Genomic DNA, 26,648 nt, shown 5'->3' on the forward strand with positions numbered 1-26,648 from the left:
AACATAATAAAACACACAGAAATACGAGCCTTAGGTCATTAATATGGTCGAATCCGGAAACATAACGTTTTTTTCTTTCAGTGAAATACGGAACCGTTCCGTATTTTATCTAGCCAGGCGGGCCCAAACTGTTGCATATACCCTGACTCTGCGTGCAATGAACGCTAGAGATGTGACACAATTTCATGTTAGCAGGCAATATTAACTAAATATGCAGGTTTAAAAATATATACTTGTTTATTGATTTTAAAGAAAGGCATTGATGTTTATGGTTAGGTACATTGGCGTTTGGCGAAATAGGCTGCGATTCAATGATGAATTAACAGCCACCGCATCGATTATATGCAACGCAGGACACGTTAGATAAACTAGTAATATCAACCATGTGTAGTTAACTAGTGATTATGTTAAGATTGCTTGTTTTTTATAAGATAACTTTAATGCTAGCTAGCAACTTACCGTGGCTTCTTGCTGCCCTCGTGTAACAGGCTCCTCGTGCATTGGATTGGATTAGTAACCGGAAGGTTGCAAAAACGAATCCCCGAATCCCCCCTGAACAAGGCAGTTAACCCCCGTTCCTAGGCCGTCATTGAAAATAAGAATGTGTTCTTAATCTTACTTGCCTAGTTAAATAAAGGTGTAAATATATATATATATATAATATATAAAAAAATAAAAATATTTAAAAAGAAATTCTAGAAATAAAATACTAAATATAAAAACGGCAAATCGGCATCCAAAAATACCGATTACCGATTGTTATGAAAACTTGAAATCGGCCCCAATTAAAATCGGCCATTCTGATTAATCGGTCGACCTCTAGTCCTGATATCCAGAAGCTCTTTTTTGCAGTAAGATACGGTTGCAGAAACATGTACAAAATACCTAATTTCGGGCTTTGTTCGAGTTTAACAATTATCCTTTCTAATGCTGTCTTTTGGCTGTTAAGAAATACTATAAATAGAAAGTTGATTACTAATTATTTTACAACAATCCCTATCCTGAATGGTATAGTGCATGTAATTTATTTCTTTATAAAAATGTTGTATTTTATTGTTTTACAATTCTTTTTACATTCCCCACCATGGATAGTATTGGGTGTCCATTATTCGACTCCTCTGGGAACTTTGTATTATTTAGAAAAGCCATGGAGTCTCAGAACAGCTGGTTATCAATGTACAGTTTAGACTTTACATTTCCCTTTTAGTCTATTCACCTTGAAGAATGGGTACAGACCTTTGCTAACCTTGTACCCAATGTCTGTCCTCTGTAGTTGCATACCTTTGTTTGCTGAAAGCCATCATTTTACAGTTAATCAAATACAAATGACTGTCTGCTCATTGCTGTTGCGCGAATATGGCAACTCAGTGCAAATGTGCTAATTGAATCGCTAAAAGGAAACAGTCAGTGGTTGTATTTGATTAACTTTTATTGAAAACGGTATGATTTCAGCAAACAAAGAAAGCCACAACTACAGAGGACAGACATTTGTTCAAGGTTAGTGTTTCATTATTTACATTTTTGAAGTATTGATCTTGGGCGAATCAATGTAGTCAGACCTAGATTCCACAAAGCCTGGTCTCTGCTCCACTCCGTTGGTGGAGTTCATCAAAAACTTCCTAAACCGTGGAGTTTACTCCGCTAGTATTTCAGGGGTATCCGAGCCATATAGGGGAGAAAAGTTTATCGTGATCGTAGTAGTAGCAGCCTGAGGTCAAGTGAACTTTGTGGGAACTGGCTTCATCTTTCAGGTGTTTGGCGAAGTAAAACATTTCCAATTGCCCCCCCCACTTAAACACCTGACCATTCCAGCGATCCCCTCACCTCAGCCGCTGAACCTCAAAATAAACCCTCCACTATGCAGTTCCCTGAGTAAGTAAGACACCCAACCTCCCACTGACTGAGAATGAGGGCACACCTATAGGCTAGTACAGTCACAGTGTAGTAAGGTGGGAGTTGATGATATGGGAACTTTAGCAGGCCTTTGTTTTAAAACCTGGTTCTAGATTTGTAGGTGCTTTGGCCAATTCCTCTGACTGTTGTCATGGTATACATATTATGAATTATTCAGAGACGGCACAAACAGGCAGGCACTCGGCTATCACGTCAACTCCTAGACACTCTTAACAAACATGACATTAACAGCAATGGAGTTAAGAGCACAAACAGATCTGAACAAAACTTAGTCAGAAGTTGTCTTAACATCAGTGCATCAAGGAACAAAAGGCTTCCCGCCCATTTTCGTGGTCCATCATACAAATATTTTATCTGAGAATTAAGCTAGGCTATGTTTTTCAGGGGTAAAGTCATGCTTCGGTTTCAACATTTCAACTGCATTTAGCCTATGCAAGTTCTTCAGGGGCCTGTGACGTAGGCTGCAATTAAATGCTGCAATAAAGCTAATCCTAAAAAACACATCTTAAAGAAGCAGCCACAGACATAGTATGGATACAGGTTGCCTAATTGGAAGTTAGTGCTAACCCCTCATGCACGCAGAAGCATGCAGGCCAGGGTTTAGCGTCGGGATCAATGGTGTGTATAAAGTAACCCCTGCCTCCACTGAAACTCTGAGAATGTAGTGTTGCAGCATTGGCCAGGATTTACAGTGCATTTCCTAGTAACTGGCCACTCCCCTCTCTAGCCAGAGAAAGGCATGTAGCTGGTTGGCACAGCACATAGGGGAGAGGGAGGAGGGTCATTACTAGACAGCCATGTTAGAATGGACAAAAGTGGAATTATGGTCAAAGCACATGAGCCATTTCTCCTTATTAATTTAGGTCAAGGTAGGGGTTAATGTAAAGCTTAGTGGTTTTAAAATGACATGTGGCTAGAAAGTGTACATTTCTGTCCTTTCTAGCATGGCCAGATAGTGATGACTGGCTGAGGGAGTGGTAGACTGCCTGGATTGAATTCAAGCTCCAACCTAAAAAGATAACATTGCCGTTTATTGCCTACAGGGCTACTGGCTGCTCTGCCACTTAAGCACACACATAGACACAGTACCTCAACTGCCTTAAACAGTTAGCCAAGCACACAGGCAAAACTTGCACATTCACGACAGACTATGTAGTGCATACAAAGACATACCGGTACTGTATACACTTACAGATCGTGTATACTGTGTACACTACAGGTCAACCGACTATGATTTTTCAACGCCGATACCGATTATTGGAGGACCAAATAAAGCCGATACCGATTTTAATCGGTATTTTATTTATTGTAATAATGACAATTACAACAATACTGAATGAACACTTATTTTAACTTAATACAATACATCAATAAAATCATTTTAGCCTCAAATAAATAATGAAACGTTCAATTTGGTTTAAATAATGCAAAAACAAAGTGTTGGAGAAGAAAGTAAAAGTGCAATATGTGCCATGTAAGAAAGCTAACGTTTAAGTTCCTTGCTCAGAACATGAAAGCTGGCTGTTCCTTTTAACATGAGTCTTCAATATTCCCAGGTAAGAAGTTTTAGGTTGTAGTTATTATAGGACTCTCTCTACACAATTTGTATTTCATATACCTTTGACTATTGGATGTTCTTATAGGCACTTTAGTATTGCCAGTGTAACAGTATAGCTTCTGTCCCTCTCCTCGCTCCTACCTGGGCTCGAACCAGAAACACATTGACAACAGCCACCCTCGAAGCAGCGTTACCCATGTAGAGGAAGGGGAAACAACTACTCCAAGTCTCAGAGCGAGTGACGTTTGAAAAGCTATTAGCGCGCACCCCGCTAACTAGCTAGCCATTTCACATCGGTTACACCAGCCTAATCTCGGGAGTTGATAGCCTTGAAGTCATAAACAGCACAATGCTTGAAGCATTGCGAAGAGCTGCTGGCAAAACGCACGAAAGTGCTGTTTGAATGAATGCTTACGAGCCTGCTGGTGCCTACCATTGCTCTATCAAATCATAGACTTAATTATAACATAACACAGAAATACGAGCCTTAGGTCATTAATATGGTCGAATCCGGATACTATCACGTTTATTCTTTCAGTGAAATACAGAACCGTTCCGTATTTTATCTAACGGCTGGCATCCCTAAGTCTAAATATTCCTGTTACATTGCACAACCTTCAATGGTATGTCATAATTACGTACAATTCTGGCAAATTAGTTCGCAACGAGCCAGGCGGCCCAAACTGTTGCATATACCCTGACTCTGCGTGCAGTGAATGCAAAATGACAATTTCACCTGGTTAATATTGCCTGCTAACCTGGATTTCTTTTAGCTAAATTTGCAGGTTTAAAAATATATACTTCTGTGTTTTGATTTTAAGAAAGGCATTGATGTTTATGGTTAGGTACAGTCGTGCAACGATTGTGCTTTTTTCGCAAATGCGCTTTTGTTAAATCATCCCCGTTTGGCTAAGTCGGCCGTCTTTGTTAGGAAGAAATAGTCTTCACACAGTTCGCAACGAGCCAGGCGGCCCAAACAGCTGCATATACCCTGGCTCTGTTTGCAAGAGAAGTGACACATTTTCCCTAGTTAAAAGAAATTCATGTTAGCAGGCAATATTAACTAAATATGCAGGTTTAAAAATATATACTTGTGTGTTGATTTTAAAGGCATTGATGTTTATGGTTGGAGCAACGTGTACCTAAGCGATTATATGCAACGCAGGACAGGCTAGATAAACTAGTAATATCATCAACCATGTGTAGTTAACTAGTGATTATGATTGATTGATTTTTTTATAAGATAAGTTTAATGCTAGCTAGCAACTTACCTTGGCTTCTTACTGCATTCGCGTAACAGGCAGGCTCCTCGTGGAGTGCAATGTAAAGCAGGTGGTTAGAGCGTTGGACTAGTTAACCGTAAGGTTGCAAGATTGAATCCCCGAGCTGACAAGGTAAAAATTGTCGTTCTGCCCCTGAACAAGGCAGTTAACCCACCGTTCCTAGGCCGTCATTGAAAATAAGATTGTGTTCAACTGATTTGCCTAGTTAAATGTCTAAAAAAAATATAGAAAAATTAAAACAAAAAAATAATTTTAAAAAAATTAAAAAAATCTGCGTCCAAAAATACCGATTTCCGATTGTTATGAAAACTTGAAATCGGCCCTAATTAAATCGGCCATTCCGATTAATTGGTCGACCTCTAGCGTACACACACACAGAATGCTTGTTGAGCTGAACCAGTGGTCCTCCTCCTTGTATCCTGAGACAGCTACTCAGACAGGTTACAAGTTCATGAATCCAAGCTATTTCTGTTACAGCTGCTGACAGTCTACACTTTGGCCAGCTGGCCACATCTCTAAAAATGTCACTTCATCACATAGCAAGGCCTGCTCGAAATGTTACTGTCAGCTCTTTAGCAAAACGCCTCTCCTCAGTATGTAGGCCTAAGTCCTTCCAATGCGTTGGGCTGGGCAATTCCACTTTCTGTCTGGGCCCAACTTAAAACATTCGTCGAGTGAGCGTTGCTTGTGAGCCGTTTCATTTTGGTTAAATGATTCTGACTTGGTGATTCTTTGATGTAGCCTATAAGCAGCAGAAGCAAACAGAAATTAGCTTGTGACAAATGAAGGACAGTGAAGAGTCACTGGGCTTCACATCACATAAAGTCAAATTCTCCATGTAAATTTAGCTCCAAAAGAGGCAGCACTACTAACCTGCAATCATTAAGAAAAAGTCTGTTAGCCTAGCAACTGATTTCCTACCTGCCCTGGTAATCATAAGTGGAATTTCCATGTCCATGTACTCAACAAAATGAAGTCAGATGCCTAGTTGCCCTGGTAACCAATGAGCATGAGGACCTTGCAAATAGGGTTTGCACTACGCACATGATCCATTAGCGCTCTACCTCAGTTTGTGGTCATACTACATCTGCAACAACTTAGTTCCTCTCAAAAATACCAACTATCCATTCTCAAAGTCAAGATCTAGCTAGGTCATAACAGGTAAAGCATCAGCCTAAACTCATGACATACAGCATATTATAGGTCAGTGACAACTAGCTAGCTAAAGTCAACTATTATCTGATGTGACAGTCTGGGCATGAATGCAGCTTTTAATACTACGCATCATTCATGCACCTGCATACTAGCCAATATCTGGAACGAAGAACAGCAGACCAAAATGATGAAGTGACATGGCTCAGTTATACACACGTACAGTACATTGTATAATAATAGTGAAGACATCGAAAGTATGAAATAACATGAAATCATGTAATATCCAACAACAACAAAAAGTGTTAAACAAAGTATATTATATTTGAGAATCTTCAAAGTAGCCACCCATTGCCTTGATGACAGTTTTGCACACTTAGCATTTTCTCAACCAGCTTCATGGGGTAGTGGAATTTCCTTCTTAATGCATTTGAGTCAATCAAAACAGCTGTGCTATGATAACGTAGGGGTGGTAAACAGAAGATAGCCCTATTTGGTAAAGGCCAAGTCCATATTATAGCAAGAACAGCTCAAATAAGCAAAGGGAAACAACAGTCCATCATTACTTTAAGACATGAAGGTTAGTCAATGCAGAAAATGTCAAGAACTTTGAAGAAACATGTGAAACAAGTGCAGTCGCAGAATCCATCAAGCACTATGATGAAACTGGCTCACATGACGACCACCACAGGAAAGGAAGACCCAGAGTTACTTCTGCTGCAGAGGATAAGTTCATTATAGTTACCAGCCTCAGAAATTGCAGGCCAAATAAATGCTACAGAGTTCCAGTAACAGACACATCTCAACATCAACTCTTCAGGAGACTGTGAATCAGGTCTAATTTCTGCAAAGAAACCACTACTAAAAAGGACACCAATAAGAAGAGGACTTGCTTGGGCCAAGAAACACGAGCAACGGACGTTAGGCAGTTGGAAATCTGTCTTTGGTCTGATGAGTCCAAATTCGAGATTTTTGGTTCCAACCGCCGTGTATTCATGAGACGCAGAGTAGGTGAACGGAACATCTCCGCATGTGTGGTTCCCACGGTAAAGCATGGAGGTGGAGGTGTGATGGTGCTTTGCTGGTGACACAGTGATTTATTTAGAATTGAAGGCACACTTAACCAGCATGGCTGCAGCGATACACCATCCCATCTGGTTTGCACTTAGTGGGAATATCATTTGTTTTTAACAGGACAATGACAATGACCCAACACACCTCCAGGCTGTGTAAGGGCTATTTGACCAAGGAGAGGGATGGAGTGCTGCATCAGATGACCTGGCCTCCACAATCCCCCGACCTCAACCCAATTGAGATTGTTCGGGATGAGTTGGGCCGCAGAGTGAAGGAAAAGCAGCCAACAAGTGCTCAGCATGTGTCATCAAGGCAAAGGCTGGCTATTTGTTTAACACTTTTTTTGGTTACTACATGATTCCATGTGTTGTTTCATAGTTTTGATGTCTTCACTATTACTCTACAATGTAGAAAATTGTACAAATAAATATATTTTCTTTTAACCTCTAGGGTACGTGGGACAAAATCATCCCACACTATTCAACAGCCAGTGAGAAATCAGAGCGCCAAATTTAAAACCACAAAATGTCATAATTCAAAATTCTCAAACATAGTCCTATTTTCCACCATTTGAAAGATAAGACTCATTAATCTAACCACATTGTCCGATTTCAAAAAGGCTTTACAGCGAAAGCAAAACATTAGATTATGTCAGGAGAGTACCCTCCCAAAAATAATCACACAGCCATTTTCAAAGCAAGCATACGTGTCACAAAAACCAAAACCACAGCTAAATGCAGCACTAACCTTTGATGATCTTCATCAGATGACACTCCTAGGACATTATGTTATACAATACATGCATGTTTTGTTCAATCAAGTTAATATTTATATCAAAAACCATCTTTTTACATTAGCATGTGAGGTTCAGAACTAGCATACCCACCGAAAACTTCCGGTGAATTTACTAAATTACTCACGATAAACGTTGACAAACAAATTATTTTAAGAATTATAGATACAGAACTCCTTTATGCAATCGTGGTGTCCGATTTTAAAATAGCTTTTCGGCGAAAGCACATTTTGCAATATTCTGAGTACATAGCCCGGCCATCATGGCTAGCTATTTTGACACCCACCAAGTTTGGCACTCACCAAACTCAGATTTACTATAAGAAAAATTGGATTACCTTTGCTGTTCTTCGTCAGAATGCACTCCCAGGACTTCAACAACAAATGTTGTTTTGGTTCCAAATAATCCATAGTTATATCCAAATAGCTCCGTTTTGATCGTGAGTTCAGGTCAGTATCCGAAGGGTGACGCGCGAGTGCATTTCGTGACATAAAAATAAAAAATATTCCATTACTGTACTTCGAAGCATGTCAAACGCTGTTTAAAATCAATTATGCTATTTCTCTCGTAAAATAGCAATATTCCAACCGGGCGACCTTGTATTCATTCAAAGACAAAGAAAAACATGGAGTCGTCTCGTGGACACGCATCTCCAGTGTCATTGTTCCCTGCCTGACCACTCAAAAACTCCTGCTGTTTTTCGCCCAGAGACTGCAGAGACGTCATTCTCATTTCTGGGCAAGAGTAGTAACCAGTTTAAAAATCGGGTACGTTTTTTTATCCGGCCGTGCAAATACTGCCCCTACCCCCAACAGGTTCTTTTAACCTCTTGAATGAGTAGGTGTCCAAACTTTTGACTGGTACTGCATGCATTATATATAAACACAAAAGTATGTGGCCACCACATCAAATTAGTGGATTTGGCTATTTCTGCCACAGTCGTTGCAGACATAGAAACGAGCACACAGCCATGCAATCTCCATAGACAAACGTTGGCAATTGAATGGCCTAACTGAATAGCTCATTGACTTTGAAAGTGGCACCATCATAGGATGCCACCTTTCCAACAAGTCAGTTTGTCAAATTTCTGCCCTGCTAGAGCTGCCCTGGTCAACTGTAAATGTCTAGGAGCAACAACAGCTCAGCCGCGAAATGGTAATCAAAAAGCTCATAGAACGGGACAGTGCTGAAGTGTAAAAATCATCTGTCCTTACTAGGGTTGCAAAGGGTCGGAAACTTTCCGGTCAATTTCCGGAATTTTTCCATGGGTAGTTAAGCCCAGGAATTGGGAGCATTTTTCTTAAATTCATCATAAAAAAGTTAGTTTATAACAGTGAACCTTTTATGTTGGATACACGAGGCAATTCTAGGTCTTGTGGCATATTTTGGTTGAACTATTCCCAGTCAATGGAATTGCAACCCACTGCATGCACAGTGCATTCGTCCATCACATGTACAGCTAATTGTCAAGATCATGCACACTATGAGAAGCTATTGAGCCCACACTACACTGTCTGATCCAAGGACTACATGCTTTCAGCTAAGTTTTGATTACAATACTGGATGGATGGGGGGGGGGGGGGTAATACATCATGACATACATGATATTTTGTTAACTAGTAAATAGTAGCCTACAGCAAAGTCTGTTTAAAATCATTTCTAACTTGTTAATTTCTGCTAGTTAGTTTTAGCTTGTTGAGCCTGCTAATGGTGTTAATTCACCTGTTTCCATACGTTTCATTTATCTTACAAAGGAGTTGTTTAATCTAACTGCTTAACTATTTATCTGTACATGGAATTGTATTTAGGGTTCTTAGTCATTTTTTCCCTAATCTTTACAGGAAAATGCCAGAGGCACCATCTAATGTGTGGAGACATTTTACTGCAGCTAATGTAGAAGGAAAAGCTGTGTACATTTGCAAATACTGTGCCAAATCATATGTGAAGAATGCAACAAGGAGGCAGAATCATCTGGCCAAGTGCATCAAGTTCCCTCAGCGCTCACAACAAGCAACCTCTGACAAAAGTCCCTTTACTTCTATTCGAGGTGAAAATGATGAATCAGACACCTTATCGATAGCAACAGCTCATGGTCCTCCTGGAATCAGAATTTTTTTTGACTCAATGGAAGAACGTAGTGAGTGAAATGCTGATGAATGTCTTGCTCGAGCTGTGTATGCAACTGGTTCACCTCTGATGCTCACAGGCAATGTGTATTGGAATATATATATTTCTTAATGTTCTTTGCCCAGCATACACCTGTCGTGTCTTTGGCATCATTAAAAAGTGAAGACTTTTTCTCCAATTATTACTACGTGATTAAACTAATCATGTAAATGTAGTTATAGGAAGTCGGGGCACCAAGGAAAATCTTCTGATTACAAAGTTAGAATTTTCCTAATATAACTCTACAGATCTTTTAATATCTGATCAATTAGTCTTCTAATTAATTCATTATTCTTTACCTCACGTTAGTCTCATTCCAAATGTTGTAAATTGTTGGTTATCTGCACAAAGTCAGCCTTTACTATGAATCATCCATACACCAATTGGCTTAGTCATTTATTTACTAACGAACTAAACTAATCACAGAAATGCATAAACAAACAGTAGATATGTTACTAACAAGGATAGGGAAAATTCCCTAGTGGGCTAAGCCGATATGACGGCTTGGTGGACAAAGGGAAGTGGGTGTGGACAGAGAGAGCAGGAAAGGATCACTATAAACAGTTGATAATTTTATTAATTTAATTGCTAATCCTTTGCACATGAACGCCCACTCATTCGGGAATAATTGATATATATATATATATACACACACGTCCAAGTGTCGTCGTGATCTCTGTTGGAATCATCAATCCGTCTGCTGGAGAGTCAGTTCATCCGCGTCTATATCTCTCTCTCTCCGTTTCCCTGAAGATCAAAGTCTTTCATAGTTATAATGAATACATCAGAGGACCATTCAGAAATGTTCTCATAGAATAGATGTTTCAGCAGTTGTCGGTATTCGCATTCCAGATTTACATCATTTCTAGCTGCAGACTAGTAATTGGTATCTAAGATTTGCTCTTATTCTGTAGGGATCGATAGTCTGAGTTTAACCATTTCCAGCCGTGTAGCCAATGCTCCATGTGGTATGGTTAGGAATTCAATAACTATTCGCAATCACAGCTCACGCTGTTGGTTTGCTCAGTCTTGGTATTCAAACCTGTGCCACCTCAGTTTACGCCGAGGTATGCGTGGTCTGAAGAGGATTTCCTCAGGAGGGGCTTTTATTCGTAACAGTAAAAAAAAGCGGTTCTATGACGCCTGATCATTTCTGTGCTTACGGGGGCGGGCCAATGACTTGGAGAATTTTAATTCCCTTTAAAGTTGAAAGGCTCATTCATTTTACACAATAATTAGATGCAAACCGCATAACGGAGGCACCTGTATAAACAGATATAGGGTAATGTGGCTGTATTGTCTTTCATGAGGTCACAAACATGAAACAAAACGGACCGGGTCGTAGCTGGCTTCTCCACCGACCATTTACACATTCTCCAAAATATGGATATTGTTCCAGTCTCAAATTCTGTAATGTAGTAGAATTTGGTGGGAGTTCCTTTGTTCTACTGTGGAACTCGCTCTCTTGCCATACTGCATGAAAAGGGGGAGAGTATCCGCCAGGAATTTACAATCTGAGGTAACAGAACCTGGGTGTAGGAGAGAGTGAGAAGCCATGATCTATACCCAGAAAGGGCCTCGTCATGACACACCCCGCCAACCAGACATGCTTTATCTACTCATTTGCTGGATGCAAAGTTCAGAGTTCAAGTGAAGTTCAAGCAAATCATAGAGAAAGCAGACTACTCCAATCATCTGATGGGTGGTCGAATGTTCGTGGGCAAGGAATAATTAACTACATCATCCCCACCCCTCAACCAGTATTCTACAAGAGCACAGACATAAGGGACAGACACACTGGTCTCTTCATTGCAGATGGGCTGAAGGCATTTGGACTGGTGACAGACAATGCTGCGAACATAAAGGCTGCTTGGTCTAAAGTAGAGGAGTCCTACCCTCACATCACACCCATTGGCTGTGCTGCTCAGCCAAGGAAATTATTAGGTATGTGAAGGGTCAACAAGTTAACAGCAATCTACCTCACCAAGCAAAGTGAGAAGAGCACCACACTGAAGCTGCCCAGCAACACCCGTCGGGGTGGTGTTGTCATCATGTTTGACAGTCTCCTGGGAGGGGAAGGAGTCTCTCCAAGAAATGGCCACATCACAGTCTGCCGATATGGACTGCCCCATCAAGAGGATCCTCCTGGATGATGTATTTTGGGAGAGAGTAGTAAGCAGCCTGAAACCTACAGCAGTAGCCATTGCACAGATTGAGGGAGACAATGCCATCCTGTCTGATGTTCAGATACTGCTTGCAGATGTAAGATAAGAAATCCTTACTGCCCTGTCCACTTCACGGTTGCTCCAAGCAGAGGAAACTGCAGTTCTGAAATGCATCAAGAAGCGTGAAGACTCCTGCCTGAAGCCCATACACGCCGCAGCGTACATGTTGAACCCCAAGTATGCTGACAAGAGCATCCTGTCTGGTGCAGAGAAAAACAATGCCTATGGTGTCATCACTACCGTGTCTCACCACCTTGGCCTGGATGAGTGCAAGGTTCTTGGCAGTCTGGCGAAGTACACTTCCAAGCAAGGGCTTTGGGATAGAGATGCAATATGGCAGACATGCCAACATATCTCATCAGCCACCTGGTGGAAGGAACTTTGTGGATCTGAGGCTCTTTCCCCTGTTGCCTCCATCCTCCTCCAAATCCCACCAACATCAGCCGCATCAGAGCACAACTTGTCCTTGTTTGGGAACACACACACCAAAGCACGCAACAGGCTGACCAATACAAGGGATGAAAAATTGGTGGCCATCCGGGCAAATTTGAGGTTTTTGAGCCTGACAACGAGCCATCCTCAACAAGGTTGGAAAGTGACAATGAAGAGGAGGCCTCAAGAGTCTGATGTTCAAGAGGTGGACATTGAGGAGGTCCAGGGAGAAGACTTGGAAGCCCGAGAGGAAGACAACCAATGCTTTAGTTTCTAGACTATCATTTTACAGATATGTTAAAAACATTTTTGGGAGATGTGATGGATCATTCAATATTCCCTTTTGTTGTTCAGTGAAATCATCCCATGTGAAGAGTCAACTCATTTAAGGTTCAATTCATAACTCCTTTTTTTTCCTTTCTATTGGAAAGATTTAATAATTTGCAATTATGCCTACTTATGATAAAGTAAAAGGTTTGTGTGTCTCCATATGATAAATATATATTTAAAATTGTATTCATATTCATTTGAATACATTTCCATTAATTCCCACAGAATGATTACACTTCTGAGTATTCCCCCAAAATGTGCAACCCTAGTCCTCACTACGAGTTCCAAACTGCTCCTGGAAGCAACGTCAACACAATAACTGTTTGTCGGGAGCTTCATTAAATGGTTTCCATAGCAGAGCAGCCGCACACAAATCTAAGATCACAATGCAAAGCGTCGGCTGGATTGCTGCAAAGCATGCCGCCATTGGAGTCTGGAGCAGTGGAAATGCTTTCTGTGGAGTGCTGAATCACGCTTCCCTATCTGGAAGGTCGACAGACTAATCTGGGTTTGGCGGATGCCAGGAAAATGCTACCGGGACCAACGCATACAGCCAACTGTAAAGTTTTGTGGTGGAGGAATAACGGTCTGTGGCTGTTTTTCATGGTTCGGGCTAGGCCCCTTAGTTCCAGTGAAGAGAAATGTTTACACTACAGCATACAATTACATTCTAGACAATTCTGTGCTTCCAACTGTGGCAACAGTTTGGGGAAGGCCCTTTCCTGTTTGGGCATGACAATGCCCCCGTGCACGACAATGCCCCCGTGCACAAATCAAGGTGTGGAAGAACCTGACTGTCCAGCACAGAGCCCTGACCCTTAACCCCATCGAACACCTTTGGGATGAATCAGAATGCCAACTGCGAGCCAGGCCTAATCGCCCAACATCAGTGCCCAACCTCACTAATGTTCATGGCTGAAGTTAAGGAAGTCCCAGCAGCAATGTTCCAACATCTAGTGGAAAGCCTTCCCAGAAGAGTGAAGGCTGCTATAGCATCAAAAGGGGGGGACCAACTCTATATACTTTTGGTCATGTAGTGTATAATAACTACTGTAACAACCGAAGAACCTTACTTATACTTGTATGATCATCTCAACCCAGAGCATATCGGACATAGAGAAAAAGCAACCACATCTCCGGATTCCTACCGCAAACTTTGAACCTTTACACCGGATCATCGCAGCTAGCTAGCTGCAATCCGAGTGGCTACTCCTGGCTAACATCTGTCCCGAAGCAAGCACCAGTTAGCCTTGAGCTAGCCTCGAACTAGGCCCATCTCCCGGCTAGCCGAAGAGGTCCACCAGCTAATTATTGGGCTACAATACCGCTTTTGCCAATTGGCCTGCACCCTTCGCTGCCGACACAGAGCCCCGCCGATCCCTCACGACTGATCTGCCGACGTAATCGTTCGAGGTGGTTTCAACAGGCTCTTCCATTGCGATGTCGCCGAAGGCCCATCTGCTAGCCCCGGCCAGCTAGCTGTCTGAGTCGCCTTATCTCCAGCTCGCCTAGCGTAGTAGCGACTACTGAATCACCTATTGCTACTCATTGGACACTATGATCACTCAGCTACACATGCCTCTCCCTAATGTCAATATGCCTTGTCTATTGCTGTTTTGGTTAGTGATTGTCTTAGTTGACAGTAGAGCACCCAGCCCAATACGCCTTTCGTCCCACCCCCAACACATGCGGTGACCTCACCTGGCTTAACTGGTGCCTCTAGAGACAAAAACCTAGACATTGAGTGACGATGAGAGAGGTTATCTCCACTGTACTCACATCCTACCATACATTATGCCTTGAATCTATTCTTCCACGCCCAGAAATCTGCTCCTTTTACTCTTTGTTCCAAACGCACTAGACGACCAGTTCTTATAGCCATTAGCTGTACCCTTATCCTACTCCTCCTCTGGTGACGTAGAGGTTAACCCAGGCCCTGCAGCATCACTCCCATTCCCCAGGTGCTCTCATTTGTTGACTTCTGTAACCGTAATAGCCTTGGTTTCATGCATGTTAACATCAGAAGCCTCCTCCCTAAGTTGGTTTCATTCAATGCTTTAGCACACGCCGCCAACCCTGAAGTCCTGGCCTTGTCTGAAACCTGGCTTAGGAAGGCTACCAAAAATCCTGAAATTTCCATCCCCAACTACAACATTTTCTGACAAGATAGAACTGCCAAAGGGGGCGGAGCTGCAATCTACTGCAGAGATAGCTTGCAGAGTTCTGTGCCCAAACTCAAAATTTTTATTTTTTTTAAATGTATTATTATTTTTATTTTTTTAAATCAACCTTTGCAGAAACAAGTCTCTCACCGTTGCCTCTTGTTATACACCCCACTCAGCCCCCAGCTGTGCCCTGGACACCAAATGTGAATTGATTGCCCGCCATTTATCTTCAGAGCTCGTACTGTTAGGTGACCTAAACTGGGATATGCTTAACATCCCGGCCATCCTACAATCTAAGCTAGATGCCCTCAATCTCACACAAATTATCAAGGAACCTACCAGGTACAACCCTAAATCCGTAACCATGGGCACCCTCTTAGATATAATCCTGACCAACTTGCCCTCTAAATACACCTCTGCTGTCTCCAACCAGGATCTCAGCGATCACTGCCTCATTGCCTGCGTCCGTAATGGGTCCGCGGTCAAAGGCTCCCTAAAACACTTCAGCGAGCAGGCCTTTCTAATCGACCTGGCCCGGGTATCCTGGAAGGATATTGACCTCATCCCGTCAGTAGAGGATGCCTGGTTGCTCTTTAAAAGTGCTTTCCTCGTCATCTTAAATAAGCATGCCCCATTCAACAACAAAAAAATGTAGAACTAAGAACAGATATAGCCCTTGACCAGCACAAAATCCTCCTGTGGCGTTCTGCATAAGCATCGAATAGCCCGCACAATATGCAACTTTTCAGGGAAGTCAAGAACCAATATACACAGTCAGTTAGGAAAGCAAAGGCTTGCTTTTTCAAAACAGAAGTGTGCATCCTGTAGCACTACATCCAAAACGTTTTGGGACACTAAAGTATAAGAGCACCTCGTCCCAGCTGCCCACTGCACTGAGGCTAGGAAATACTGTCACCACCGTTAAATCTACGATAACTTCAATGAGCATTTTTCAACGGCTGGCCAAGCTTTCCAACATGGCTACCCCTACCCCGGCCAACAGCTCTGCACCCCCTGCAGCAACTTGCCCAAGCCCCCCCGCTTCTCCTTCACCCAAATGCTGATGTTCTGAAAGAGCTGCAAAATCTGGATCCCTACGAATCAGCTGGGCTAGACAATCTGGACCCTCTAAAATTATCCGCCAAAATTGTTGCAATCCCTATTACTAGCCTGTTCAACCTGTCTTTCGCATCGTCTGAGATCCCCAATGATTGGAAAGCTGCCGCGGTCATCCCACCCTTCAAAGGGGGAGACACTCTAGACCCAAACTGTTATAGACCTATATGCATCCTGCCCTGCCTTTCTAAAGTGTTCAAAAGCCAAATGAACAAACAGATCACCGACCATTTCAAATCCCACCATACCTTCACTATGCAATCTGGTTTCAGAGCTGGTCATGGGTGCACCTCAGCCACGCTCAAGGTCCTAAACGATATAACCGCCATCAATTAAAGACAGTACTGTGCAGCTGTCTTTATTGACCTGGCCAAGGCTTTCGACTCTGTCAATCACCGTATTCTTATCGGCAGACTCAATAGCCATGGTTTCTCAAATGACTGCCTCGCCTGGTTCACCAACTACTTCTCTGATAGAGTTCAGTGTGTCAAATCGGAGGGCCTGTTGTCCAGATTTCTTGCAGTCTCTATGGGGGTGCCACAGGGTTCAATTCTTGGGCCGACTCTTTTCTCTGTATACATCAATGATGTCGCTCTTGTTGCTGGTGACTCTCTGATCCACCTCTACGCAGACGACACCATTCTGTATACATCTGGACCTTCTTTGGACACCGTGTTAACAAACCTCTAAACGAGCTTCAATGCCATACAACACTCCTTCCGTGGCCTCCAACTGCTTTTAAATGCTGGTAAAACTAAATGCATGCTCTTCAACCGATCGCTGCCCGCACCCGCCCGCCCGACTAGCATCACTACTCTGGACGGTTCTGACTTAGAATATGTGGATAACTACAAATATTTAAGTGTCTGGTTAGACTAAACACTCCCTCCAGACTCACATTAAGCATCTCCAGTCAAATTAAATCTAGAGTCAGCTTCCTATTTCGCAACAAAACCTTTACAAAATAGCCTCCAACATTCTATTCAGCAAATTGGATGTAGTCCATCACAGTGCCATCCGTTTTGTCACCAAAGCTCCATATACTACCCATCACTGCGACCTGTATGCTCTCGTTGGCTGGCCCTCGCTACATATTCATTGCCAAACCCACTGGCTCCAGGTCATCTATAAGTATTTTCTAGGTAAAGCCCCACCTTACCTCAGCTCACTGGTCACCATAGCAACACCCACCCATAGCACACACTCCAGCAGGTATATTTCACTGGTCATCCCCAAAGCCAACACCTTCTTTGGACGCATTTCCTTCCAGTTCTCTGCTGCCAATGACTGGAACTTTAAGCATCAGCTGTCAGAGCAGCTTACCAATCACTGTACCTGTACGCTGCCAATCTGTAAATAGCACACCCAACTACCTCATCCCCATATTGTTATTTATCTTCTTGCTCTTTTGCACCCCAGTATCTCTACTTGCACATCTGTCACTCCAGTGTTAATGCTAAATTGTAATTATTTTGCTTCTATGGCCTATTCATTGCCTTACCTCCCCACTTTTCTACATTTGCACACACTGTACATTGATTTTTCTATTGTGTTATTGACTGTACGTTTGTTTATGTGTAACTGTTGTTTTTGTCGCACTGCTTTGCTTTACCTTGGCCAGGTCGCAGATGTAAATGAGAACTGGTTCTTAACTGGCCTACCTGGTTAAATAAATGTGAGAAGAAAAAAAAACACTTGTATGATCATCTTGAAGAGTGACTTGTCAGTCACTGATCCAATTGTTGTAGCTATGAGTCGTAACTACATAGACAATCGTTGAAAAGGGTGTTGCCGAGGAAATCTAGCGATCAGATGCCTTGGAGGTTGGGCTAACTAACGTTAGTGTACTAGATCATTTGGTAGCTATCTGCATCAATACACTTCTAACATTACTCCGAAATTAAACTACAAAAAAACAAGTAGCTAGCTGACTAACTAGCGCGCAACATTAACCAAGAACATGACAAACTAGCTAGTTAATTAACGTAGCTAGCAAGTGTAGTGTTGTGACAATTGCGAGACAATAGACATAGCAATGGGTTGCAACATTACATTTTGGCGAAATCCTCTAAAAGGATTAAGAGGGCATCTTACCCATTCTAGAATCCGAATAAATCCCAGAGGTTCTTTCAAAGGTCCCAGGTCAAGATTGAATCCCGACAGAAGTTTCTTAAATTGGAAGAGAAAAAAGAACATCTGAATCATGACGGTGGTCAAGCGAGATATTTTTTCATGTATTTTTTAATTAGTAGAAGTAGGCAGCTAGTTAGCTCCCAACAATAAAATGTCACGAATGTTGGTCCAATTCACTAGTTAACGTTAACTGTTAGCTAATATAACGAAAACTCTTGTCAACCGACTTACCTGAACAACTTCCATGTTCGATTTTAAGCAGTTCGCTATACCGGAAGAAACCCTATATTCTCCCAAACGTACAAATATTGTAAAGGGGTGAACCTTAATTACATTCGACTGAACGGCAGCAGAAAACAGCTAAACACACCACTCGGTTAGCTGACGTTGTAAAACTGCTGTCAAACTTTCTAAACTGCATAAGCACACGTGACAAACAACTTGTTCTTCTTCTTTAAAGTTTTATGGCAGAATACACCTATTGATGTATTGTCGCCACCTACTGAACGGGCAACTTGTTCTTAAAGAGAAAGGGCATATTTACTTGAAATTCGAACCAGTTGCAGTCATTTGGGCCCTGATCTGCCCATTCTTGTTCCATTTGAAAATGTGTTGTAATGTTTATAATGTAGCCACAACCCAATGCCTAGCGACCTCTTGGCTTAAAGGGATACTTCTGGATTGTGGCAATGAGTCCCTTTATCTGCTTCCCCAGAGTCGGATGAACTCGTGGATACTATTTGTGTCTCTACGTTCACTTTGAAGGAAGTTGCAAAATAGCATTTGACTGGAAGTCTATGTGTATTTGCTAGGCATTAACGCTAGTTAGCATTGGCTCGTGAAAGTACCTTCAACTTCCTTCCTACTGGACACAGACCAGGTTTCCATCCAAACTTTTTACGCGAGTAAAGTATATGTCGGATAAAACATGTCATGACAGGCCAGATAGAATCATTTTTTGGGGAAACTTTCCAAATGTTGACAATACAAAATATTCTAGTCAAGGTGCGATCTTTTTGTGTCTGTAATATGTATTATGCGACAAATGTTTGTGTAAACACTTATGTGCACATATTTATATAGTAACCATCATATTGAAGGCGATGACATCTACCACTACTACGTTGGGAAATCATGCAGTTTATTAAACTACAGATTAAATAAATTATGAACTTCACAGGGTGTTGAAAGTGCAAGGTGATAAACTTGATGCTCCTTTCCAATAAATATCGTGGGGATTATTCTCATGACATAATCATTGATACTTGGCTGCCATTTGACAAATAAAAATAATCTCACTCGTTTGTCCATAATAATCTCATCATGTAGGCCAAGGGTACTCAACTCTTACCCTATGAGGTCCAGAGCCTGCTGGTTTTCTGTTCTACCTGATCATTAATTGCACACACCTGGTGTCACAGGTATAAATCAGTCCCTGACTAGAGGGGAACAATGAAAAAATGCAGTGGAACTGGCTTCAATGTCCAGAGTTGAGTATAAGGGATGTATGTGCACTCTAACCCAGGGTTTCCCAACCTTGGTGCATTTTTTTGTTGCTCTAGCACTACACAGCTGATTCAAATAATCAAAGCTTGATGGTGAGTTTGTTACTTGAATCAGCTGTGTAGTGCTAGGGTAAAAAACCAAAACCTGCAACCAGGGGGGGCCAAGACTGAGTTTGGAAAACCAATACTAGAGTGGGCACACTCCCTATATAACATTTTTTGTGAGAAAACCATCAGTGAAAATGCGATGGAAAGCAATTTGAACTTGCATTTTTTTATTTAACCGCAATAGGTTTTTTATGGGCACTTCGTCATCATGCACAGCCTTTTATCTGCAACAAGTCAATTTGATGGAAACACATCTCTGGTGGGAAAATATGCATATAGTTTTATTGCATATTTTTTTTATATTCGCATGAAAATCTGTTGCCAATTGGTTGGAAACCTAGCTACTGAGACATAAAAATGGTATCCACGAGTTCGTCTGGGGAAGTAGATAAACAGCATCATTGCCAAAATCTTGAAGTATCCCTTTAACATTTAAGGTGTTGGCTTTACAGTCGCTGGACCCGGGCTGGACCAAGTCCTGGTTGGGGATACCCCCCAAATTTGCTACATTAGTGTCAGAAGTAGGATGGAAGCCTGTGGGGCCATCGGAGAGGTGTATCCACGTGAGGGACTCGGTACATAGAAGTGTGGGGACATGCTCTCCCGAAGGAAGGGGGTAGTGTAGTGACCTTAACCCAACACCTATCAACCCTATTCAAGAGGTTTGTCCCAGTTGGCTTGACAGTTGCTGGAATCGGGTTCGAGTCCCGGTCGAGGCTACCACCCAAATTTGCTACAGTAATATAAATACAGTTCATGTCCATGTGTAAACCAATGCAGGAACAACATAACACATGGTCTGTGTGACTGAGCGACAAACAGTTTGATATGATTAGCATTCCTTTAGAATCCATAGATTTTATAGGATCTCTGTGATAATCTCCCTGATTCCAAATCAAAAATGTTTTAAAATACAGTTGGCTAGCAGTGCAATGAATGTTTAGGACATTTTTCAACCATGCCCTGTCCTGTGATCTCCAGGGTCCAAGATCTGAAGGGCCTTCAGATTGACGTAGCAAGTCCAAGTCAAGCAATACTAATGGCTATGAAACACCCCAATGGAAAACAGACATGTTCAAACACCACAAAATATGCAATAAAGACATTAATGTACAATAGTCACATTTTCTGTTTTAAGCAACAGTATTCATACCATAACATGAACAGAGATTAGGCCTACACTTAGGGTCCAATGAGTGCCAAGAGTGAGTAAGTCCAAATATGTTTCTGAATGGATTTCATGTGTACATTGGTAAACAAGTCTGTATAACAATTGGGGTCAATTTGGGCTAATGCTATTTCAACTGCCACAGGACAAACAAACAAATGCTGTCCTGCTGAACGGAGTGGAATGGTAGCCATAATATCTCCCACCCCTATAAATAAATAGCAAGAACACTTGTTTTCAAACAAAAAACAGCTATCTTTATTTTTTTATTTATTCATAGATCGACACAAGAGAGGGTGCATCTCTCTCATAGGCCGGATAAATAGGCCCTGTGCCGATTGTGTGTTTTAAGGTGTCTGTTGACTTCGCCAGACTGGCTGAAACATTTCCCACACTCTGGACAGCTGAATGGCCTCTCTCCTGTGTGTACCCTTAGATGTGTTCTAAGTTTGGACATGTGATGAAAACTTTTCCCACAGACGTTGCACTGGTACGGCTTCTCATCAGTGTTCTTTTTCACAGTCTTTGCTATGCATATTCTTTGCCCTCTCCTGGCACTCCTCGGTTGATTTGGCTGTGGTACCTCAAACTCAGAGGGAAATCCATCACTGTCTATCTCATTGAAATATATACCATTTTCACTCTGAGCTTCGGCATTGTCTAGATTCATGGCATAGAAGGATTGTGGATTGCTTGGTTCGGATATTTCAAAGCCCTCTCCTTCAGGTTCTGGTTTGATTGCTTCAGTTCTGTTGGCGGGGAGAGACGGAGTGTTTCCCTCTCCGACCTCCACAGTTTGAATTTGGTAAAGATTTAAGGGCTGAAGCGAATCCTGATTATAGTCACTTTTCACACAGGAAGGAGTGAATATGGATTCTGTATCCGATTCCAGCCCTTGAAACTGCTCTTCCAACTGACTGGTCCTGAGCTCATGTTCCTCTTTAAACTGTGTTGGCTCTGGGTCCTCCTGGCCCAGACTGGGGCTCCACTCTTGTTCACAGTGCTGCTGATGCTTAGGGGAAACCTCCTCATCAGAGGCTATAAGCTGAATGGGCTGTTGTGCTAGCGAAGAGAAGAAAAGGAAGATATGTAGTCAAAAATGATATGGTGGATAACAGTGGACTGTTCTGGCATTCGCACGTACAGTACCACCATGGAGGGGATGTTAAAATGTATTTAAATTACATTTACACGATTATTTAAAATAAAATAATGATGAAACATTGTCACATTTCTAGGCTATGGGTCTGCAGCCTAACCTGGCGTAAACTGGAACGCGACGTCCAGTAGCCCGCGAAGACGGTCATTCTCTGCCTTTGAACGAGTGATTTCTTCCTGGTATTCGATTAAAATATTTTCCACCTCTATAAATATTTCTTTAGCAGCTGCAGCTAATCTCTCACTTAAAAACACATTTAGCAGCTTCAGCTTTGTCATTTTGTGAATAAAATACTACCGTATTGGCGTTTTAGGCAATGTTTCCAAATCGTAGTCCGATGGCTAGTAAACAGTCGAGAAACGTAGAATGCGTAGATTCTGGGTGCGTTCCAGATACACATTTTCGGCGCAAATCTGCTCATATCACAATGCGTAGTCATCTCAGGAACCACATTGATATAACGATCCTACCTGGAATGCTACAGAATCTTATGAATAAGGGTAAAATAGGAGGGAAATGAAAAGAGCAGGAAAACTCGCTCTATATGTTACATATTTGTGTTTCACTCTCTGAATGCTAATAGGCTACTCCCATATAGCTGACTTGTCTAGTTAAATTAAGGTTAAATAAAGAAAAAATGTATAGACACTAATCCTTTGGTAAGTAGAGGGATTGAAGCAACACTGTTACAATGGCCGTGTTCGAGCGCATCAAAACAACTACTGACTTACTGATCTACAAATCATAAATAACACTATTATTTGTAGATCAGTCGGTCACAATTTACCCACAATACATTGTGGTTTTGAGCCTCTCAAACAAGGCCATTATCAGCACCTGATCAGGGAACTGTATATAATGAGATGCCTTTGTCTCCACCCTAACTATGGGAGTTGTCCCAAAGGCAGGAAGGCGACAAGCTTAGGTCCAAAATAAGCCCATAGAAACACATTGTCTTATTTTGGCAAGAGTGAAACCTGATCCATGACTATGGGCTCGTTTGAGTGGTAAGAGAAAAGCAACCGACTGTAGATGAAAGTCGAGGAGTGAAGTCGGGGAAGGTGCATCTGCGACAGCCGAAAGTCGGACACTAGTGTGGTTTTCAAACAGCAAGGTACAGATGAACATGGCAGTGTTGCCATTGTTTATAAAAGTTTCTTCATAATGTCGAAATTAACATGTCTCTGACCCCCATATCACACACTCAAAAACTAAACTCGTGTGTGTACAATCATTGAGAGAGCCTCAAATATCACATTCATTTGTTTATATCCGCTGTATGAATCGCAGCAAAGTTGGTTCCTGTTTCAGTCATGTCTTTGGTCATGTTCAGGTGGGGCAAACAAAAACACCCTAATGATTGACAATAGAGCCTCCCACAGTGCAGGCGATGGATGAAGTTGGTGAAGACCGGCTGAAGGATGAAGTTGGTGAAGACCAACTGCAGAAACTGGCAGTCAAAACATCATGGCCTTTAATCACATTATTTTTGTAAAGTTCATGCATTCGACATGTAGATGGAAGTTAGACCATTTTTATCCCCATAATACAAAACACTTTGAAAGGCTTTACCACCGATGGTCACCGACTTGACAAAAGGGGTCTGTTCGAACACGCCCAATGGGTGGACTGATATTGCAGCCGACATTAAAGGGGTCAAGTCTAGATGGGATACAGCTTTTGTCAAATTTGGTTTCAAAATTAGATTTTTGTGCATTTTAGCTAACCCTTTTCCTAATCTTAACCTAATTCTGCAAAACCTGCTACGAAAAGTACATTTTTGCCAAAAACGGTATTCCTTTTAACTATAAAAACGAGACTGACTAATCTACAAATCACCTTGCTTCATAAATAGCTACTCAATGTTATTTGTAGATTAGCCAGTCAATCACAATTTACCCATGACACATCACGGTTTTGATGCCATCGAACATGGCCATTCTCAGACGCTAGATACGTCAATTTATTTTCCATTTTTACGATAATCCCGTAGTAGCGCCCCTGTCAACGGGATACACGGGTGTCATCCAGAAACAACCTCTCACTAAGTCTTGAGGATGTTGGGGTTGTTTCTGGATAAAGCCAGCAGCCATATGGAAGACCAGAATCAGTAGAGTTCAGGAATATAATAGCTCAATGTAAGACTAGAGATCATGATGAATAAGTTCTGAAATAGATGGCTCAAATCAATGAGTCCATTATCTCAAAATCAAATAAAAATGATATTGGTCACATGCAGATGTTATTGCAGGTGTAGCGAAATGCTTGTGTTTCTAACTCAAACAGTGCAGTAATATCTAACAATTTCACAACAATACAAACAAATCTAAAGTAAAGGAATGGAATTAAGAATATATAAATGTCGGAGACACATAGACTAAAATACAGTAGAATAGAATACAGTATATATGTATGAGATGAGTAATGCAAAATATGTAAACATTATTAAAGTGACTAGTGTTCCATGTTTAAAGTGGCCAGTGATTTAAAGTATATGTATATAGGGCAGCAGCCTCTAAGGTGCAAGTGATGGCTTTTTAATAGTCTGATGGTCTTGCGATAGAACCTGTTTTTCAGTCTCTCGGTCCCAGCTTTGATGCACCTGTACTGACCTCGCCTTCTGGATGATAGCAGGGTGAACAGGCAGTGGCTCGGGTGGTTGTTGTCCTTAATGATCTTTTTGGCCTTCCTGTGAAATCAGGGGCTGTAGGCGTCCTGGAGGGCAGGTAGTTTTCCCCCGGTAGTTTGTCCCCCCTGCGGTTGCGGGTGGTGCAGTTGCCGTACCAGGAAGTGATACAGCCTGACAGGATGCTCTCTTGTGCATATGTAAAAGTTGGTGAGGGTTTAAGGTGCCAAGCCAAATTTCTTCAGCCTCCTGAGTGACCATCGGGTTCTTGGTCACCACCCTGACTAAAGTCCTTCTCCCCCTATTGCTCAGTTTGGAGGGGCGGCCAGCTCTAGGAAGAGTCTTGGTGGTTCCAAACTTCTTTCATTTGAGGATAATACAGTGACACCGTCGCGGCCCATTAACAAGGACTGCCCCCCCCTTCTCTGTGGCTGACGTGAGTAAAACATTTAAACGTGTTAACCCTCGCAAGGCTTCTGACCCATACAGCATCCCTAACCGCGTCCTCAAAGCATGCGCAGACCAGGTGACAAGTGTGTTCACGGACATATTCAATCGCTCCCGATCCCGGTCTGTTGTCCCCACATGCTTCAAGACGGCTACCATTGTTCCTGTACCCAAGAAGGCAAGGGACTAGTCAAGGATCATATCACCTCCACCTTACCGGCCACCCTAGACCCACTTCGGTTTGCATAACGCCCCAACAGGTCCACAGACGACGTAATCGCCATCACACTATACACTGCCCTATCCCATCTGGACAAAAGGAATACCTATGTAAGAATGTTGTTCATTGACTACAGCTCAGCATTCAACACCATAGTACCCTCCAAGCTCATCATTAAGCTGGAGTCCATGGGTCTCAACCCCGCCCTGTGCAATTGGGTCCTGGACTTTCTGATGGGCCGCTCCCTCAACACTGGGGCCCCACAAGGGTGTGTGCTCAGCCCCCTCCTGTACTCCCTGTTCACACACGGCTGCATGGCCATGTACGCCTCCAACTCAATCATCAAGTTTGCAGACGACACAACAGTAGTGGGCTTGATTACCAACAACGACGAGACAACCTACAGGGAGGAGGTGAGGGCACTCGGAAAGAGGTGTCAGGAAAACAACCTCTCACTCAATGTCAACAAAACAAAGGAGATGGTCGTGGGGTTCAGGAAACAGCAGAGGGGGCACCCCCCTATCCACATCGAAGGGTCAGCAGTGGAGAAGGTGGAACTCTTCAAGTTCCTCGGCGTACACATCACAGACAAACTGAAATGGTTCACTCACACAGAGAGTGAAGAAGGCGCAACAGCGCCTCTTCAACCTCAGGAGGCTGAATAAATTAGGCTTGTCACACCAAACCCTGACAAACCTTTACAGATGCACAATCAAGAGCATCCTGTCGGGCTGTATCACCGCCTGGTACGGCAACTGCACCGCCCTAAACCACAAGGCTCTCCAGAGGGTGGTGTGGTCTGCATAACGCATCACCGGGGGCAAACTACCTCCCCTCCTTGACACCTATAGCACCTGATGTCACAGGAAGGCCAAAAAGATCATCAAGGACATCAAACACCCGAGCCACTGCCTGTTCACACCGCTACCATCCAGAAGGCGAGGTCAGTACAGGTGCATCAAAGCTGGGACCAAGAGACTGAAAAACAGCTATCTCAAGGACATCAGACTGTTATACAGCAATCACTAACTCAGAGAGGCTGCTGCCTACATTGAGACCCAATCACTGGCCACT

General features: G+C 42.4%; 2 protein-coding genes across 2 annotated transcripts in view; both read right to left on the bottom strand.

The window, feature by feature from the left end:
* Nucleotides 1-18,883, bottom strand: part of LOC106583473 (synaptophysin-like protein 1) — a 39,570-nt gene extending 20,687 nt beyond the window's left edge. Inside the window, exons 1-2 of the mRNA XM_014167683.2 lie at nucleotides 18,573-18,883; nucleotides 18,303-18,377 (exon numbers count right to left, since the gene is read on the bottom strand). Of these exons, the coding sequence (XP_014023158.1) occupies nucleotides 18,303-18,377; nucleotides 18,573-18,587 (90 nt within the window). The 5' untranslated portion in view covers nucleotides 18,588-18,883. The remainder of the gene's footprint in view (nucleotides 1-18,302; nucleotides 18,378-18,572) is intronic.
* Nucleotides 18,884-20,114: 1,231 nt separating this feature from the next.
* Nucleotides 20,115-22,714, bottom strand: LOC106583472 (zinc finger protein 184). Its single transcript, XM_014167682.2, has 2 exons — nucleotides 22,382-22,714; nucleotides 20,115-22,184 (listed from the first exon to the last, which is right to left on the bottom strand). The coding sequence occupies exons 1-2, from the start codon at nucleotides 22,557-22,559 to the stop codon at nucleotides 21,430-21,432; spliced, it is 933 nt and encodes a 310-aa protein (XP_014023157.1). The 5' UTR covers nucleotides 22,560-22,714; the 3' UTR covers nucleotides 20,115-21,429.
* Nucleotides 22,715-26,648: the final 3,934 nt, after the last annotated feature.

This window comes from Salmo salar, chromosome ssa22, assembly GCF_905237065.1.
Source record: "Salmo salar chromosome ssa22, Ssal_v3.1, whole genome shotgun sequence".
Lineage (NCBI taxonomy): Eukaryota > Metazoa > Chordata > Actinopteri > Salmoniformes > Salmonidae > Salmo > Salmo salar.

Bases quoted from the DNA above. Each gene is read 5' to 3' on its own strand.
- LOC106583472 (XM_014167682.2), bottom strand. From the start codon at position 22,559: ATGACAAAGCTGAAGCTGCTAAATGTGTTTTTAAGTGAGAGATTAGCT. The intron at 22,185-22,381 runs GTTAGGCTGCAG...TCTCTTCGCTAG, and splicing joins CGCGTTCCAGTTTACGCCAG to CACAACAGCCCATTCAGCTT.